The 17449-nt window shown below is 45.3% G+C and overlaps 1 protein-coding gene across 2 annotated transcripts in view; it reads left to right on the top strand.

Moving 5' to 3' along the window:
• TRAF3IP1 (TRAF3 interacting protein 1) overlaps positions 1-17449 on the top strand; it is an 82134-nt gene that overhangs the window by 44786 nt on the left and 19899 nt on the right. For both annotated transcript variants that reach the window (XM_077448204.1, XM_077448203.1), the window contains exons 9-12: positions 1833-1905; positions 3741-3824; positions 14773-14899; positions 14983-15019. In XM_077448204.1, the coding sequence (XP_077304330.1) occupies positions 1833-1905; positions 3741-3824; positions 14773-14899; positions 14983-15019 (321 nt within the window). The remainder of the gene's footprint in view (positions 1-1832; positions 1906-3740; positions 3825-14772; positions 14900-14982; positions 15020-17449) is intronic.

Here is a 17449-nt window from a genome sequence, read left to right as displayed (position 1 = left end):
GCCTTACTAATTAATAACACAATAATGGTTGAACCCTCTAAGGCACGGATGTCCAAACTTTTTTCAAAGAGGGCCAGATTTGATGAAGTGAACATGCGCGAGGGCCGACTATTTTGCCTGACATTCTTTGAACCATTAAAATTTGGTTTAAGTGTGTTCGTCCGAGCACTAATACACTTCCCCACAAGAATTCTCTTGCCTTTGTGGCTGTGTGTGGTGAAAAGAGGAACTCAAGTGTATTATTTGGATACACCATATTTATTGGTTTATAACACGCACCTTCACTTTAAGAGGGAAGCTTCAGGAAAAAAAAACTTTAAATTTTATATAAAGAGCTGTGAAGCAAAATAAGGGTCAGTGTCCATCTGCAGACCCACAATTGCCAGGAATGCAGCGCCCAGCATTGCCAGGAATGCAGGGCCCACCATTGCTGGGAATTCACTCACCATTGCCAGGAATGCTGCAGCCATTGCCGGGAATGCAGCCACCATTGCCGGGAATGCAGCCACCATTGCCGGGAATGCAGCCACCATTGCCGGGAATTTCACTCACCATTGCCGGGAATTTCACTCACCATTGCCGGGAATTTCAGCCACCATTGCCGGGAATTTCAGCCACCATTACCATCAGTGGAGCCATGTAGGGCAGGACGAGCGCCAAAGACATCTTACAGGAGAATCTCCTGTTTACACAACGGCCTATTTAAGAGCGAGTCCCGCCTCCTTTGATGGACAGCACAGTCGTCCAATGGCAGAGACGGGACTTCCTATTACAGAGGCTGCTGTGTAAACAGGAAATTCTCCTCCTGTGTGCACGGCACTCGTCCCATCAGTGTGGTCTCACCAGTGCAGCTTATCAGTGCGGTCTCACCAGTGCCCACAAGTGCAGCTTATCAGTGCGGTCTCACCATTGCAGCTTATCAGTGCCCATCAGTGCAGTCTTACCAGTGCAGCATATCAGTGCCCACCAGTGCAGCTTATTAGTGCCCATCAGTGCAGAATGGGGATCAATGACAGAAATCATTTGCATGACAGAGCCGAGATCACGGGCTGACAGGTGTTGTATGTGAAAACGATTGACGTAACATCCTGCCTCCCGGACCGGCATTCTGATAGACAGCACAGAGTACACTGTTCCAATGCCGGTACAGGAGGCAGGAAGTTACAGCGATCAGTGTTTCACATACAACACCTGTCACAGACTGAGATCTCCGCTCTGTCACGCTGATGATTTCTGTCATTGATCCCCACTTTGCACTGAGAGCTAGCGAAGGAGGGGGGTGGCACAGACCAGGGGCTGTGAGACTGCCTCCGCCCACTACAGCGAGCAGGGTGGAAATACAAGACCCTGCTCCCTTTAAGAGAACTACAGGTGGGCAGTGTTCAAGACCGCTGGCTGAGGATGCAGGAGGAATAGCAGGCAGCAGTGTTACAAACAGGAAATCGCAGGGCAATAATGTTTTTTCAGCAAGATCAGCAGGCTATTGCAGAGGAACTACAGAGCTCAGAAGAAGATGGTTGGCCTAGTTGGTGAAGGTAGGAGATCAGCAACAAGGACATAGAAAACAGTTTTTCCCCAGAATTCTGGTTTAATAAATTTGCAAAGGTTTCAAACAAAACTTCTTTCAAGTTGTCATTATGGGGTATTGTTTGTAGAATTTTTAGGAAAATAATGAATTTAATCAATTTTGGAATAAGGCTGTAACATAAAAAAGGTGGAAAAGGTCAAGCTCTGTGAATACTTTTTTTATACTGTGATCAGTGGGGGTTATAATCCGTTGACATATATATATATATATATATATTTTGTGACCTAGTTTTTATTTTATTTAGAGGGAAGAGACACAGAGGCAAAGAATACTGAAGATGAAGCTCCTGATGGGCGAACAAACCTCTCTGCTCAAAGGTAATGGCGTTCTACATAAAAATGAGATTTTTTTTTCTGGTCTTGTGCTATGTGTCAAGTGTGTCAAGAGTTTATTATAAAAATTAAGAGATAGGGCGCCAACGATGTCCAAATTAGCATCCACGCAGTTTATTAAAATGATTGTATCAAAGCTTAAAGTAGTGACGTTTCAAAGCCATACAGGACCCATTCTTCAGCCATGTGTAAAAAAAAAAAAAAAAAGAAGGGAACCTGCACGTCCCCGAAGCCTCACTATAAGCTGGTATGTGATTATTTTATTAAACCGATTGAATGCTTTCTTGGAGATCCTTGGTGTGCTGGCAACATATTTCTTGATCTTCTCTTTACCTTGTAGCCATTTCCAGGTATGTGTGATTTGGGCATAGTTTTCTGGACCTGAATTTTTTTTAAGTATACAGCCTGCGTATAATGGGTCTTGTGTGCTAAAACTGAAGCAAAGGAAAATGGGGATGTTGGTAACATGCATTAAGCCAACATGTCCCAATCTTTATTTTTTTTTTTAAATTGCACCTTTGAATGCAAAGTCCTGAGGCACTCCAGTTTAAACTGTTTGAAAACGAAATGTTACTTATCAATGAAAAAACTTAAGCCCGGAATGATGCACACAACTGCCTTCATGAAAATAACTTTGCATCAAAAGCCCCCCCATAACATCAGAGTCACTCCTATATATGGTCTCCCATCACAAGTCTTATGATCACTTCAGAGCCCCACTCTTGGTTCTAGCAGTGCAGCAGGTCTGGAGAAACCAAACTTCTGTCCTCTCCTGAATGCTGGTGGCAGTTCTGCGTGTCGCCTGCTATGGATCAGCATCATTGGGTTGCCATGGTGAGGATGGCCAGCTGCCAACACCGTAGCAAGGAATTATGCCATGAATACTGCCCTAGATCATCAATTGTTATGGTGCTGGTGGCCCGCCTGGCCGCTTCATTGTAACTCATGACACCAATCCACGACAAACTGGGTGCTGGTAAGCTATCATGTTTAGCGTGTGCCAGGAAATAAAAGCAAATGCCACACGTGGCTTGCCAGTTCAAACTGAAAAAACATTAAATCCTGTTTGACTTGTGTCTATGACTGGCATTTATGAGATGTGGTACATGAGAAAGCTCTCAGTTTGCCTACACTCAGATTGGTTTCTGAGGTTCATAGCAGAATTGTTCTGTGCCTCAATGTTATGAGTATTTATTATGAGTATTTGTATGTGGAGGCAGCTTTATTTGGCCTATTGCATATACAGTCACTGATTCGTGCTTTATCAAAATGATTGTAAAATCTGCTAGTTTGCTATAAGTGTTTTAGACTTTATACATGATTAGTTGATCTTATTTTGGAACTAATTTAGTGTTGGCTGATTTTACTGCTTGATTTACAGATCGTAGAGTTAGAAGTCTGTTTTGTACTATGTGACCAAGTGCCGATATAGGTACAATTCCCTTTAGTTGGGCAATTTTCCTTAAAACTTCTGTCATGAGCCCTTTTCATTCATGCCTTTTTCACTTCTCCCTCATACCAGTAGATTTTTGGGCACCTTACTAGAGCCCTTACTGCTAGACAGCTATCTGCCTTTTTATTTTGAGCTTCCCTTGCTAAATTGTTCCTAAAAGGGATATGGTTATTTAAGACAGCAGGAATTGGATCTGAACTTTTAGAATGTTATGGACGCCGTTATTGTACATTGATCACTGTGCCTCTAAGCCTCCAACTACTACATTTGGTGTGCTTACTGAAAATACAATAGTTTTCCTATAATGCTAAAGAACAGAATCAATGTGTCTCAGTATGCTAACTTATTGTCCCACTATGTATTGCAGAAGAATCCCTCGACCTGGAAGTGCACGACCAGCTCCACCAAGAGTAAAGAGGCAACCCAGCACAGACATCATTGTCCCTGAAAGGTAAATTTATTATTACAGGTATTTTATATAGCTCTGGCAATATGCGTAGCCCTTTACATGTTAGAAGGCTGGCTGTAGGCCAGCCTGTATTTGTGGGAGGAGTCGGAGACTATATAACCCTCCTCCTCTGTCAGGGCCAGGGTTGGGGTTTTCTAGGTGGAGGCAGCCGGCGTCCATGAGGGGAGGCCGGTCAAGCTATCCTTCACTACGCTCCTCTCTTCGTCCCTGCCGGCTTCCATGGTGCGGGTGATCCTGCGCGGCGTTTTTTCCGGTATGGGAGGAGGGGAGAGTGCGATCGGCTACCCCCAGCGCCTCTCTCTCCCCATGTGCATCGCTCCGTCAGCCTGTCCGCCGTTCCTCCTGGTGCGGGGGAGAGGGGGGTGATCGGCCAGCTCCTCTCTCACTCATGGGCATTGTGCTGTCCGCCCACGTTCTTGCTTCTTTCTCTCCCCGCCCACCCTCTCCACAGGTACAGGGCTCCTCGTGGCTTTCTCCCATTGGGGGTGAGGTGGGTCGGCTGGCTCCGGCTGCTCTCTCCCAATCTGTGCCTTTTGCTCCACCCGCCGATTCTCCTGGGGAGGGGAGGTGGAGGTAGCCGGCCGCCGCCGGCTCCCCTTCTCCTCTCGCGGGTACGGAGCGCTCGCTGTCTCTCCTCGTGGGGGGGGGGGGGAGATGATCGGCCACGCCGTCTCCCCCCTCGCATTGCAGTACACCGCCGATTCTCCTTGCGGGGGGAGGGGGAGGGGGAGGTAGTCGGCCGCCGCCGCCCCCCCCCCCCCACACACACACATGCAGTGCACTCGCCGATTCTCCTGGGGAGGGGGAGGTAATCGGCCGCCGCCGGCTTGCGCCCCCCCCCTCCCCTTGCATGAGCATTTTCGTTCCTAAGTTCTCCTTGCTTTACAACAAAGCTGCATCTTTTTCTTATCTTTGTGGAGACTGTTGCAGAATGATACTATAGGCATCCTACACACAGTGTACAGTATCCTGGGATACGTGTGACACTAAAGCACACAAGCTGCATTATGTTTTCATTGTTACTGCTTTAGTCATTGCCTTTCTGTCCGGAAGAAACATCCGCCTGCTATCATATCCCCATAGCTCCGTGGGGCTGGCATGCGGCCCGCCCGCTCTTCCCGGCGCTCAGGCCGGGGGAGCGGGGGGGGGGGGGGCGTTCGGCCATCCTTCCACCTTGCCATGTCCCCAGTCAGTTCCCAGCTCCACCTGGGCGCGCTCATGCCGGAGGCAGCGGGATGCGTCCTTCCTTCCTGGTGCATGGCTGCATTCTCCCTGCCCGCCCACTCCCCATGCGTCCAGCCATCGGCCGCGTCGGCTCTCTCCCCCCTCACGTAAAAAATGACAATGATGATGATGATCGGCCGATTCTCGGGGGGGGGGGGGGTATTCGGCCCCTCACATATGCCGGGGGGAGGGGGGTTGATCGGCCGTCCTTCGCCCACATTCTCCCCTCCCTCAGCTCTCCCGCGTGCAGTCCGCCCTTCCCCACCGGTTTTTCCCGTGGGGGGGGGGGGAGGTAATTGTAGCTTCCATCAGCAATTTTCTGTCATAGCATTCTGTTATAGTGTTTTGCCAGCGGTTTCTGTCATAGCGTTCTGCCAGCGTGTTCCGTCATATCATTCTGCCAGCGTGTTCCGTCATATCGTTCTGCCAGCGTTTTCCGTCATAGCGTTCTGCCAGCGTTTTCTGTCATAGCGTTCTGCCAGCGTTTTCTGTCATAGCGTTCTGCCAGCGTTTTCTGTCATAGCGTTCTGCCAGCGTTTTCTGTCATAGCGTTCTGCCAGCGTTTTCTGTCATAGCGTTCTGCCAGCGTTTCTGTCATAGCGTTCTGCCAGCGTTTTTTCTGTCACAGCGTTCTGCCTGCGTTTTCTGTCACAGCGTTCTGCCTGCGTTTTCTGTCACAGCGTTCTGCCTGCGTTTTTCTGTCACAGCGTTTCTGCCTGCGATTTTCTGTCACAGCGTTCTGCCTGCGATTTTCTGTCACAGCGTTCTGCCTGCGATTTTCTGTCACATCGTTCTGCCTGCGATTTTCTGTCACAGCGGGCTATCCAGCATTTCTGCCACAACGTTCTGTCACAGCGTTCTGCCCTGCATTTTCTGCCCAGCATTTTCTGTCAGTGTTCTGCCCAGCATTTTTCTGTCACAGCGTTCTGCCCAGCATTTTTCTGTCACAGCGTTCTGCCCAGCATTTTTCTGTCACAGCGTTCTGCCCAGCATTTTTCTGTCACAGCGTTCTGCCCAGCATTTTCTGTCACAGCGTTCTGCCCAGCATTTTCTGTCACAGCGTTCTGCCCAGCATTTTCTGTCACAGCGTTCTGCCCAGCATTTTCTGTCACAGCGTTCTGCCCAGCATTTTCTGTCACAGCGTTCTGCCCAGCATTTTCTGTCACAGCGTTCTGCCCAGCATTTTCTGTCACAGCGTTCTGCCCAGCATTTTCTGTCACAGCGTTCTGCCCAGCATTTTCTGTCACAGCGTTCTGCCCAGCATTTTCTGTCACAGCGTTCTGCCCAGCATTTTCTGTCACAGCGTTCGGCCCAGCATTTTCTGTCACAGCGTTCGGCCCAGCATTTTCTGTCATAACGTTCGGCCCAGCTTTCCTGTCATAGCGTTCTGTCAAGCATTTCAGTCACAGCGTTCTGTCCAGGTTTCAGTCATAGCATTCAGTCCAGGTTTTGTCACAGCATTCTGTTCAGCATTTTCTGTCATAGCGTTCGGCCCAGCATTTCTGTCATAAGCGTTCCATCTAGCTTTCCTGTCACAGCGTTCTGTCCAGGTTTCGGTCAGCATTCAGTCCAGTTTTTCTGTCACAGCGTTCTGTTCAGCATTTTCTGTCATAGTGTTCGGTCCAGCATTTCTGTCACAGCGTTCAGTCCAGCATTTCTGTCACAGCGTTCGGTCCAGCATTTCTGTCACAGCGTTCGGTCCAGCATTTCTGTCACAGCGTTCGGTCCAGCATTTCTGTCACAGCGTTCGGTCCAGCATTTCTGTCACAGCGTTCGGTCCAGCATTTCTGTCACAGCGTTCGGTCCAGCATTTCTGTCACAGCGTTCGGTCCAGCATTTCTGTCACAGCGTTCGGTCCAGCATTTCTGTCACAGCGTTCGGTCCAGCATTTCTGTCACAGCGTTCGATCTAGCTTTCCTGTCATAGCGTTCTGTCCAGGTTTTGGTTATAGCATTAGTCCAGTTTTCTGTCATTACGTTCGGCCCAGCATTTTTCTGTCATTACGTTCGGCCCAGCATTTTTCTGTCATTACGTTCGGCCCAGCATTTTCTGTCATACGTTCGGCCCAGCATTTTCTGTCATACGTTCGGCCCAGCATTTTCTGTCATACGTTCGGCCCAGCATTTTCTGTCATACGTTCGGCCCAGCATTTTCTGTCATACGTTCGGCCCTGCATTTTCTGTCATACGTTCGGCCCAGCATTTTCTGTCATAATGTTCGGCCCAGCAATTCTGTCATAGCGATTGGTCCAGCATTCTCGGTCATAGCATTCTTTCTAGCTTTCCTGTCATAGCGTCACAGCATTCAGTCCAGTTTTTCCGTCATAGCGTTCGGTCCAGTATTTCCGTCATAGCGTTCGGTCCAGTATTTCCGTCATAGCGCTCTGTCCAGCATGGCGGTCATAGTGGTTTGCCCCTGGGTTCCTGTCATATCATTCTGCCCGGCATGTCTGTCATAGTGTTCCGCCCCAGGTTATCTGTCAGTGTTCTGCCCCTGGAGTTCTGTCATAGCGTCCTGCCAGCATGTCTGTCATAGCGTTCTGCCCCGGGATTTCAGTCATTGTTCTACCTAGGTTAACTTTTAGCATTTCTGTCATGGCATTGTCGTGACATTTTTCTGTCAGTATTTCTGTCAGAGTGTTTCTGTTCAGTGGTTGTCATGGTGTTTCAACCTCTGTGTTTGGCTTCAGAGTTCGCAGAAGGGCGTTCACTTATGACATATTCTGGTTAGGTTTGTCTGCATTCATTGTCATGTCTTATCGTATCTGTGTTCATGTTTGTACCGGGGTCATTTAGCTAGGGCTCGCACATCGGGATCTGTCACGTCTACAGATCCATACGGGCTGAGGTTTCGTTATTAATGATTGTTGACCACAATCTTCTCGCCTGTATACCATACGTCATACGATGCATGTTCATTCACCACACCTGTACGTCTACCCACCACGGTCTGTGGGTACTCTAGGCCTGAGTTTCTGTTAATTACCTGTCTCTGCGCTGCAGGTTACTCGGGTTAACTCACTATTTCTCTACTCACACACGGGGGGGGGGGGGGGGGGGTTCATCATTAGGTTTCATTCATGCGCTGTGGTCTTGACTTTCTGCCATGTTCTCATTCTTAGGTAGGCAGAGGGGCGTTGTTGTTGTTCTCATGTCTGGTTGTCTGTCTTTCCTTCTAGTTACGTTTTCAGGTTGGGCCGTCTTGGCATCCATACCAATATCAACCATGCCTGCACTCACGTACAGATGTCTTTTCGCCACTGGGCGCATCCTCAGGTTGGAAGCAGACAACAATTTTCTTTAGTGGACATCCTGTTGCATAGAGGCCCTGGTTACCGCCCTGGGATTCATACTCTCAGGGTGTGTCCAAGCCACGGTCCTTAGGTGGTAGGTTGGGCGACGTCGTCACCATTCTGGATTCCACTCTCAGCTCTGATCTCTTGTCTAGGAGGTTGCCTGGAGTACTGCTCAGGGATGTCGGTCCAGTCATCTTTGCTCCTCCCCGGTTTGTTCCAGGTGGGGAGGGGGGTGCTTTAGTCACTTTGGGCATGGCTGGTTCATGCTATGGGACTTATTCCCCTGGGTTGGAGTCTGTTTCTCCTTCCTCGGTTCAGGATTCGGTCTCGGTTGGGAGGTCTCGGGCAGTAGCATGACCTGCTCACATCCGGTGGGACCAGTTTGTCTTGGTGTCGCCATGTTGATGATGCTTGCCATGGCATCTACTCCATCACATCCATCAGGCAGCCAGGTTTCCTCTCCTATCACTGGTATTTTTGCCACTCACCCTCTCACATCCTCTTACCAGGTATGGGAAGGGGTGTTTTCACGGTGCTTCTTCTGGTGTGTGTTGTAGGGGTTCTTCGGGTCAGCCCTTGCTCTCTTTTCCCCACGTATCCTCTCATTCATAGCAGTTCATTCTCATGTCCGGGTCACCTTGGGCATCAGGCTCATCCTATCCTTCACGGGACGTTCAATTGTGTTTGCGTAGCTGGCAGGCTCTAAGGAGGTTCCTTCTCATCTCCAGGTCTGGAGTCGATGGGTTCTACTCGCACAGCGGTTACTTACGGTTGGCGTTTGGGCATACGTCATTTTAGGGATGGGATCTCTACCTTCCCTCTCCCACCTAAACTGGTGTCTTTTGCCCTCTTTTCAGGCATACTGACCATCCAGGCCATGGCACACCTCAGGCCTTGTTTCTTAAGTAATATTGCATTTCCCACTTGAAGACTCCGATTACAAGTTAGAAGGCTGGCTGTAGGCCAGCCTGTATTTGTGGGAGGAGTCGGAGACTATATAACCCTCCTCCTCTGTCAGGGCCAGGGTTGGGGTTTTCTAGGTGCCCACCCACCCGTTTCCCCCAGGTTTATTCACTCATACTCATAGTATTTTTCTTATTCTTACATTCAGGGTATGCCCTCTTTTCAGGCATACTGACCATCCAGGCCATGGCACACCTCAGGCCTTGTTTCTTAAGTAATATTGCATTTCCCACTTGAAGACTCCGATTACAAATATATTTTACATTCACATCAGTCTCTGCCCACAAGGAGCTTACAATCTCTAAGCTCCCTAACTCCCATTCATAAAAACACATACTAGTACCAATTTAGACAGGAGCCAATTGCTCTACCAGCATGTTTTTGGAGTGGATGAGAAAACCAGAGTACCCCACCCCAGAGGAAACCCATGCCTGACACAGAAAGAACATGCAGGTAGATTAAAAACCTTTTTTGAGTGAAATTAATAACTTTTTTTATTTTTTTTTTTTTGTAAAAGCAAAAAAAAAAAGGAACCTAGACCTCCATCTCATGTCTGCCCTTGCTATGCTAAGTGTAGAAGAGCCCAGCAGTAACACAGTAGTGCTACAATATCAAAGCTATAGAAATGCTTTACCCTTACAATCAACTGAGTTCTATCTTGCAAAACCGGTTTAAATTTAAATGAATCACGATATAAACATTATAAGAGAGCATTGCAAAGCAGATCACAGAAAGATGTATGTTAACCACTTGCCGACCGCCTGCTGTCAGAATGGCACTCCTGCGCAAAAACGCCTTAGCTGTATGGCAAGCACTTTAAGGAGTATAGGGTGCGTGCCACTGGCGTGACGTAGGAGCTCATGCACAGCGGCCCTGATGGCCGCTGGCTATTCGCAATTGCTCCTGAGAAGGAGAGAGCCGAGATATGTCAATGTAAACAGACAGATCTCTGTTCTGTCAGGGGTGAGGAGAGCAATCTGTTGTTCCTAATGCTTAGGGACAACGATCAGTCTCTTCACCTAGGCAGTCCTATCCCCCACAGTTAGAATCACTCCTTAGGTAACACAATTAACCCCTTGGTCGCCCCCTAGTGTTAACCCCTTCCCTGCCAATGACATTTATACAGTGATCAGTGGCAATTTATATTATTTATTTATATATATATATACATATAATATAGTTTTATAATAATTATTTATGTCAGTGGTCCCAAAATAGTGTCAAAAGTGTCTGCTCTGTCCGCCGTAATGTCGTAGTCCTGATAAAAATCCAGATCATTGGCATTACTAGGGAAACAAAATAATAATAAAAATGCCATAAATCTATCCCCTATTATGTAGACACTATAACTTTTGCGCAAACCAAACAGTATACGCTCGTATTTTTTTTTTCTTCTTCTTTTTTTTTTTTTTTTTTTTTTTTTTTTTTTTTTTTACGAAAAATATGTAGAGAAATACATATTGGCCTAAAGTGAGGAAGAAATTTTTATTTTTATTTTTTTGGGGAATATTTATTATAGCAAAAAAGTAAAAAATATAGATTTTTTTTTTTTTATGTTTTTTTTTTTCAAAATAGTCCTTTTGTTTATAGCGCAAAAAATAAAAAACGCAGAGGTGATCAAATACCACCAAAAGAAAGCTCTTTTGGTGCTATTTGTTTGGGTACAGGGTCGCATGACCGCACAATTGTCAGTTAAAGCAACGCAGCCCTGTATCACAAAACAAGGCCCGGTCAGGAAGGGGGTAGATTCTTCCAGGGCTGAAGTAGTTAAACTATAACACAACCCACTGATAATGAGTAAAAGTGTAAGCCGATACAATACTGTAGCCCTATGTAATATTTTAGTGGTTTGCTCTAGCCATATGCCAACCTCCTAACTGGGAAAATATGTCATTACTTTGATGTTTAATATTGGGGTTATAGCTGCAGCTAGATGCCATAACGCAGTATTAAAATTTTCCTCAGGTGCTCTTTCTGTTAAGCTGATTAGCCGCTGGATCACTTTTTTTTTTATTTTTTATTTTTTTCAAATCTTTTATTTATATACAAGGCAGAGAGACATAGAATACAATATCCAGGCACAGTAAATATAGAGGGTATGGTAACGCTACGTGCATTGAAACATATCGCATAGCCTAACTGGAGAATACATGTATAAGAGGGAGCGGAGCAAAACGTCCCCAAACTTAATTTGTGATCATCTACATCCCTCAGGTTTTCCTGACTATAGGGAGCCTACAGGTATGGGAAAACATTTCTCCAGCAGAGGTCATCTGCATCCCTCTACCGAATTTGGTCTATAAATTCCAGGACAGTCCTTCGAGTCCTGCCCCTGTTTTCTAAATTTATTATAGTAGAACTGCATGGGCGCCCAGGAACACCTCTTGAGTCCCCGAGTGCCCCAGAAGGAAAGGACAGTAAGAAACCAGATGGGGGGGGAAGAAAATAAAGAGAGCAGAGATTCAGGGTCAAGTGGGACGGGGGAGGAAAGGTGGTGGGGACGCTGGATCACTTTTAGAAGCAGTGGGAGGGGTTTTTGGGCTTGCCTGGCTGATTGGGAAGCCTGAGAACCAATCCGGCACTGACGGCTGACCACAGAGATGATCAGAGGAAAGATGGCCTCCGCTCATCTCTATGGCTCATGACGTCCCTTCCAGTTCACGGTCGGTGTAAACAAGGCCTTTTTTTTTTTTTTTTTTAACCGCTTAAGGACCAAGCCTATTTCTGACACTTGTTGCTTACAAGTTAAAAATCGGTATTTTTTTTTGGGCGGTCGTTGCAATATTTTATGTCACACGGTATTTGCACAGCGGTCTTGCAAGCTCAATTTTTTGGCAAAAAATATACTTCACTGAATTAAAAAAAAAATCAACTGTAAAGTTAGCCAAATTTTTTGGAATATTGTGAAAGATGATGTTACGTCAAGTAAATAGACGCCTAATGTTACGGTTTAAAATTGCGCACACTTGTGGAATGGCGACAAACTACGGAACCTAAAAAAACCTCCATAGCACATTAGGTTTAGGCAAAGAAAAGTGTATTCGGCTCAGCTGTCATTCATACACAATTATAAGTGGAGCTTGGTTTTAAATTAGAGGCAGAACTTAAAGTGGTTGTAAAGCCCTACCCTTTTTTTTTTTTTTTTTTTTTATAAAATAACAAACATGTCATGCTTACCTCCACTGTGCAGCTCGTTTTGCACAGAGTGGCCCCGAAATTGCTCTTCTGGGGTCCCCCAGTGGCTCCTCCGCACATCAGATAACCCTCTAGGAGAAGCGCTCTCCCGGGGGATTACCTTGCGGGTGTGCTTCCGAGTCCAGCATTTAGCATTTATAGCTGCCGAATGCAGGATTCCGCCCCACCCCCCTGCGCTTGCGTCATTAGATTTGATTGACAGCAGCGGGAGCCAATGGCTGTGCTGCTATCAATCTATCCAATCAAGAGCGGCCACTGATATGATTAAAGTGAAAAAACACGTAGGTTTACAACCCTTTTAACAGAGAAAAATTAAGTCTGTTTAACCGAAGGACTTCTATAACAAAACGACTGTAATTTGTTAATCGTATGTTGTTTAATACATTTTGTTAAATTATTTTTTTTTTTCAATTTGAAGCTCTGTGGTGCAGTGAGAACACTCAAAACCAACACAAAGTGCAAAAAAAAGTGGGCACACAAAAGTGAAGCACACAGAAAAGTGCACAGGGTGTACATATGGTCCATATATACAAGTATTATGGCACTCATAAAAACACCCACCCGCCTATCACTATTTTCAAGAAATGAAAAACACTTAATAAACACAATATTTAAAAAAACATATTTAAAAGGCGTAATAATAATGCTGCAAGTAATAATGCTGTAGGTGCAATCAGCACAAGAGGGGGAATGGAAAGGGACAGGGGGAATGGGAGTGAAAGGGGCGGAAGTAAGGAGAGGACCCCTTCCTTAACTAGGTCTAAAATCCGACAGGGAAGGGGTTAATCACTCTCAGGGGGGTAAAACCTCTCAGGGGGGTAAAAGTATGGTCCAAACACGGCAGCCATCCCGTGGAAACTGAAACAGGTTCCCAATTAGTACTGTAAAGATAAGAGAGAGGCGCCTCTGAGTGTACACTGTAAAATTCTTATTTAATGCACAGGTGGTTAAAAACACTCACATTAAGTAGTACATTAACAGGCAATGTAAAGATTCCAAACTGGAGGGAGACCCTCGATGTGTCATCTGTATCCCTTGCGCTGGGGGAGTCCTGTCGGTGTGTGTCCGCTCCTGGGGGCTGTATTAGATGTGCAGACTAACGCTCACTGCTCTACATTGGCCGGCTCTGCACATCTAATACAGCCCCCAGGAGCGGACACACGCCGACAGGACTCCCCCAGCGCAAGGGATACAGATGACACATCGAGGGTCTCCCTCCGGTTTGGAATTTTACATTGCCTGTTAATGTACTACTTAATGTGAGTGTTTTTAACCACCTGTGTATTAAATAAGAATTTTACAGTCTACACTCAAAGGCGCCTCTCTCTCTTATCTTTACTGTACATATGGTCCTCCTCTGAAGAGAATGAACCCTAGCCTTGATTCTATGTGGTGCAAGGCCTCTGACAGAGACTGGGGGTACCCGTGGTCCACCAAGGTGAAACCAGGCAGACCCTATTGCTCGGCCAGCCGAAGCAAAGCCTACCCAAGTACTAGGTGAGGCTCCCCTGAAGAGAGTCCCCATGGGAGGCGGAGAACCTGACCAAAAGGCCATGTGTCCTCCCCCCTCAAGACTTTCAGGGCAACTCAAAGGACCTACACCATGGTCGGGGTGAGTCAGGTGCTAACATGTTGTGCAAAAATGGCACACAAATTTTAAAAGGGTAAGGGCTAATTGCTTTGTGCCTGTGTATTATACAATGGCGGGCCCTTTGGCCAGGTATAAAAGTTGTTCCAGTTCTAGCCAAAAGGCCTGGCCCAAGAGGCAGGTGTGAAAAATTGTGCAATAGTGCAGCAACTTTGATGCCATAAAAAAATCAAAGTGAGCTCCCCCACTGAGATTTTCTGGCACCCATTAACTGCCACTCCAGGGGCACATACACTGCAGGCTTCTCTCAGCCCTGCCCCACGCCAGACCAGAGCAGCACCATCCCTACCAGAAAGGCAATTGAACTTGGGGTGAGCCTTTCCTTTAACCAGGGACAATTCTGATGCGCCAGGCCAGAGTCAGCTCAGGAGTAAAAAAGCCCCCCAGCGTTCTCACCTTATTACATCAGAAGAAAAACTCACCGGTGCCCCCAATCAATAAGAGGCACCAGCTTTCTCCCTCTCTTGATAACTGATAAGAACAGATACTAAACTTGATCCTGGCAAATAAATATGATATCTATGTAATTATGATGTTGCAGACTGCATTCATAGTGCAGTGCTTAGATGTAGAGGTAATTCAGATATTTTTTTTTTCCCACTTAGGGTTGGCAGTGGAAAGGGTGTATCCAGTGTAATTGTGGAGAAGCAGAAAGATGATGGTGATGACGATAACGAATTTGTGGTGGAGGAAGCGTCTCCTCAGCTGTCGGATATGCCTGCAATGGAGATGGTAAGTAATAGGGCTGCATGGAGACATGGTAAATGCAGCATATTAGTCACATTGATTAACTGACTAATGTCTTCTCTCTCCAGGAGTCAGAGCTAGACCTCCCTGCGGATGAAAAGCATGGTAAGAGTGATACTATTAAGTGGTCAGTCCTTGTAGTTGTAATATTGAATCTGTTAAACATCCATACGTGACTGACAATACAATATATAATTGCTTAGTTAAAATAGAATTGGTCTGCCAAGGCAAAGGTGTTTTTTTTTTTTTTTTTTTTTTTATTTTGTGTTTTTTTTGTTTTTGTTTTTTACAGATTTTAAGAATTTTCTTTCAATAATTTGTGTTACACTCCACTTAAATTATCCAGTGATGTGAAAAGAAAATCCCTTTAGTTGTTTCATCTTCTGATTGGATAATTAAAATGAACATCCACATAGTTTGTGTGAACAGGAAGTGAGAGAAATTCCCTATAAAGTGAGGGATTTCCAGGGTGTCACCGGAACTAGTGTCCCCATTGGAAGATTTCCCTTACATTACTTCTCTGATGTCCACCCAAAATTTGGGATTTTTTCTTTTACTTTCACTTTCAATGAGAATGGTAAACAAAACAAATAGAGAGAGTGAATCCCTAATGGAGGAACATACAGCAATAAAACCTGACAGGGGTTCGAATTCTTCTCTACTCTGTTAATGACACGTTAGGGCCTCATGCACACAGGACATTTTACCAACTCTCCTGCAAGCCTTTTCTCTGAGCAGCAGCATTGTGATAGAAATGCCTGCCACTTGTAAAAGTATGTAACGCATTTAGGTGCTTTTACAGGTGTCAAGCGCTTGGGTGTTAGTAAATTTAGTGAACAGGATAAGAGCGCTACTATACTAATACATCACCAAATAAATCATAAAAAAAACTCATATCAAATATAAAATAATATATAAAGTCCATAAATTCCAGTGAACAAATTACATTTATAAAGTTCATATGAATCTAAGGAGGTTTTTCCAGTGCAAATTCAATTTAATTGCATGTGCAGTCTAAAGTGCCAAGACAAACATCAGGGCAAAATCCGTGCTCCACTCTGTGTGCCCTCTCACTCACAAGGGATCCTGGTCTCCCATAACAGAAGTCAGATGTGCTTTGAGAGGGTGGCTGGGATTAATAGTCCCACTGGCTGTATCACTGCAGCTTGCGTTGTCCTCACTGAGCCATCAGAAATCCAGGAATCTCATTGAGAAGTACGCAAACATTATGAGGACTGCTGGGTTCTGTGGTTCCACAGGCTTTAACTCCAGCTACAAAAGGTATTGTCCTCAACGAACCTCCAGAGATGGGTACAAAAGGCAAAAGACGCTACATAGCGTAATTCTGTGTGTTTATTGTATACAATCCAAAATTCCAGGTAATCCACTCCTATTAAAACATTAAAAACAATGTAAAATCGGAAATAGCCGGCCGGAAATTGTCACCACCACCTAACCAGTTTCGTCCCGCCCACGGGTTTTCAAAGGATCTTGAAAACGACATGTGGGCAGGACGAAACCGGTCAGGTGACAATAGGTGGTGACATAATTTACGTCCGTGATGTTTGGAACACAATTAACTCTTTTATCACCCCCTAGTGTTAACCCCTTCCCTGCCAATGACATTTTTACAGTAATCAATGCATTTTTATAGCACTGATCGCTGTAAACATGCCATTGGTCCCAAAAATGTGTCAAAATTGTCCAGCGTGTCCACCAAAATGTTGCAGTCCCGATAAAAATCGCAGATTGCCGCCATTAGTAGTAAAAAAAATTAATAATAAAAATGGCATAAAACTATCTCCTATTTTGTCGACGCTATAACTTTTGCGCAAACCAATCCATATACGCTTATTGCATTTTTTTTTTTACCAAAAATATGTAGAAGAGTATATATCGGCCTAAACAGAGGAAAAAAAATAGTTTTTTAATATACTTTTGGGGGATATTTATTATAGCAAAAAGTAAAAAAAATGTGTTTTTTATTTTTTTTCAAAATTGGTGTTTTTTTTTTTTGTTTATAGTGCAAAAAATAAAAACCGCAGAGGTGATCAAATACCACCAAAAGAATGCTCTATTTGTGGGGGAAAAAAGGACGTCAATTTTGTTTTGGGTGCAATGTCGCACGTCTGCGCAATTGTCAGTTAAAGAGACAAAGAGCCAAATCGCAAAAAGTGCTCTGATCAGGAAGGGGGTAAAATCTTCCGGGGTTGAAGCAGTTATACTGCACAATTGATTAAGTTGAAGTTGCACTGGAAAAACCTCCTTGGATTTACATCAACTTTATATATTTATTTGTTCACTGGAGTATATGGACTTTATGGGGTTGATTTACTAAAGGAAAATCCACTCTGCACTAAAAGTGCACTTGAAAGTGCAGTAGCTGTAAATCTGAGGGGAAGATCTGAATCGGGGGAAGCTCTGCTGATTTTTATCATTCAATCATGTACAAGCAAAAATGCTGTTTTTTTTTTTTTTTTTTTTTTTTTTTACCTTGCATGTCCTTTTCGGACCAACGACTGCACTTCCAAACCT

The sequence above is a fragment of the Lithobates pipiens genome, unplaced genomic scaffold (genome assembly GCF_037356315.1).
Source record: "Lithobates pipiens isolate NorthernLeopardFrog02 unplaced genomic scaffold, aLitPip1_a1.2 Scaffold_22, whole genome shotgun sequence".
NCBI lineage: Eukaryota > Metazoa > Chordata > Amphibia > Anura > Ranidae > Lithobates > Lithobates pipiens.
This window is presented reverse-complemented; position numbering and strand designations above follow the sequence as displayed.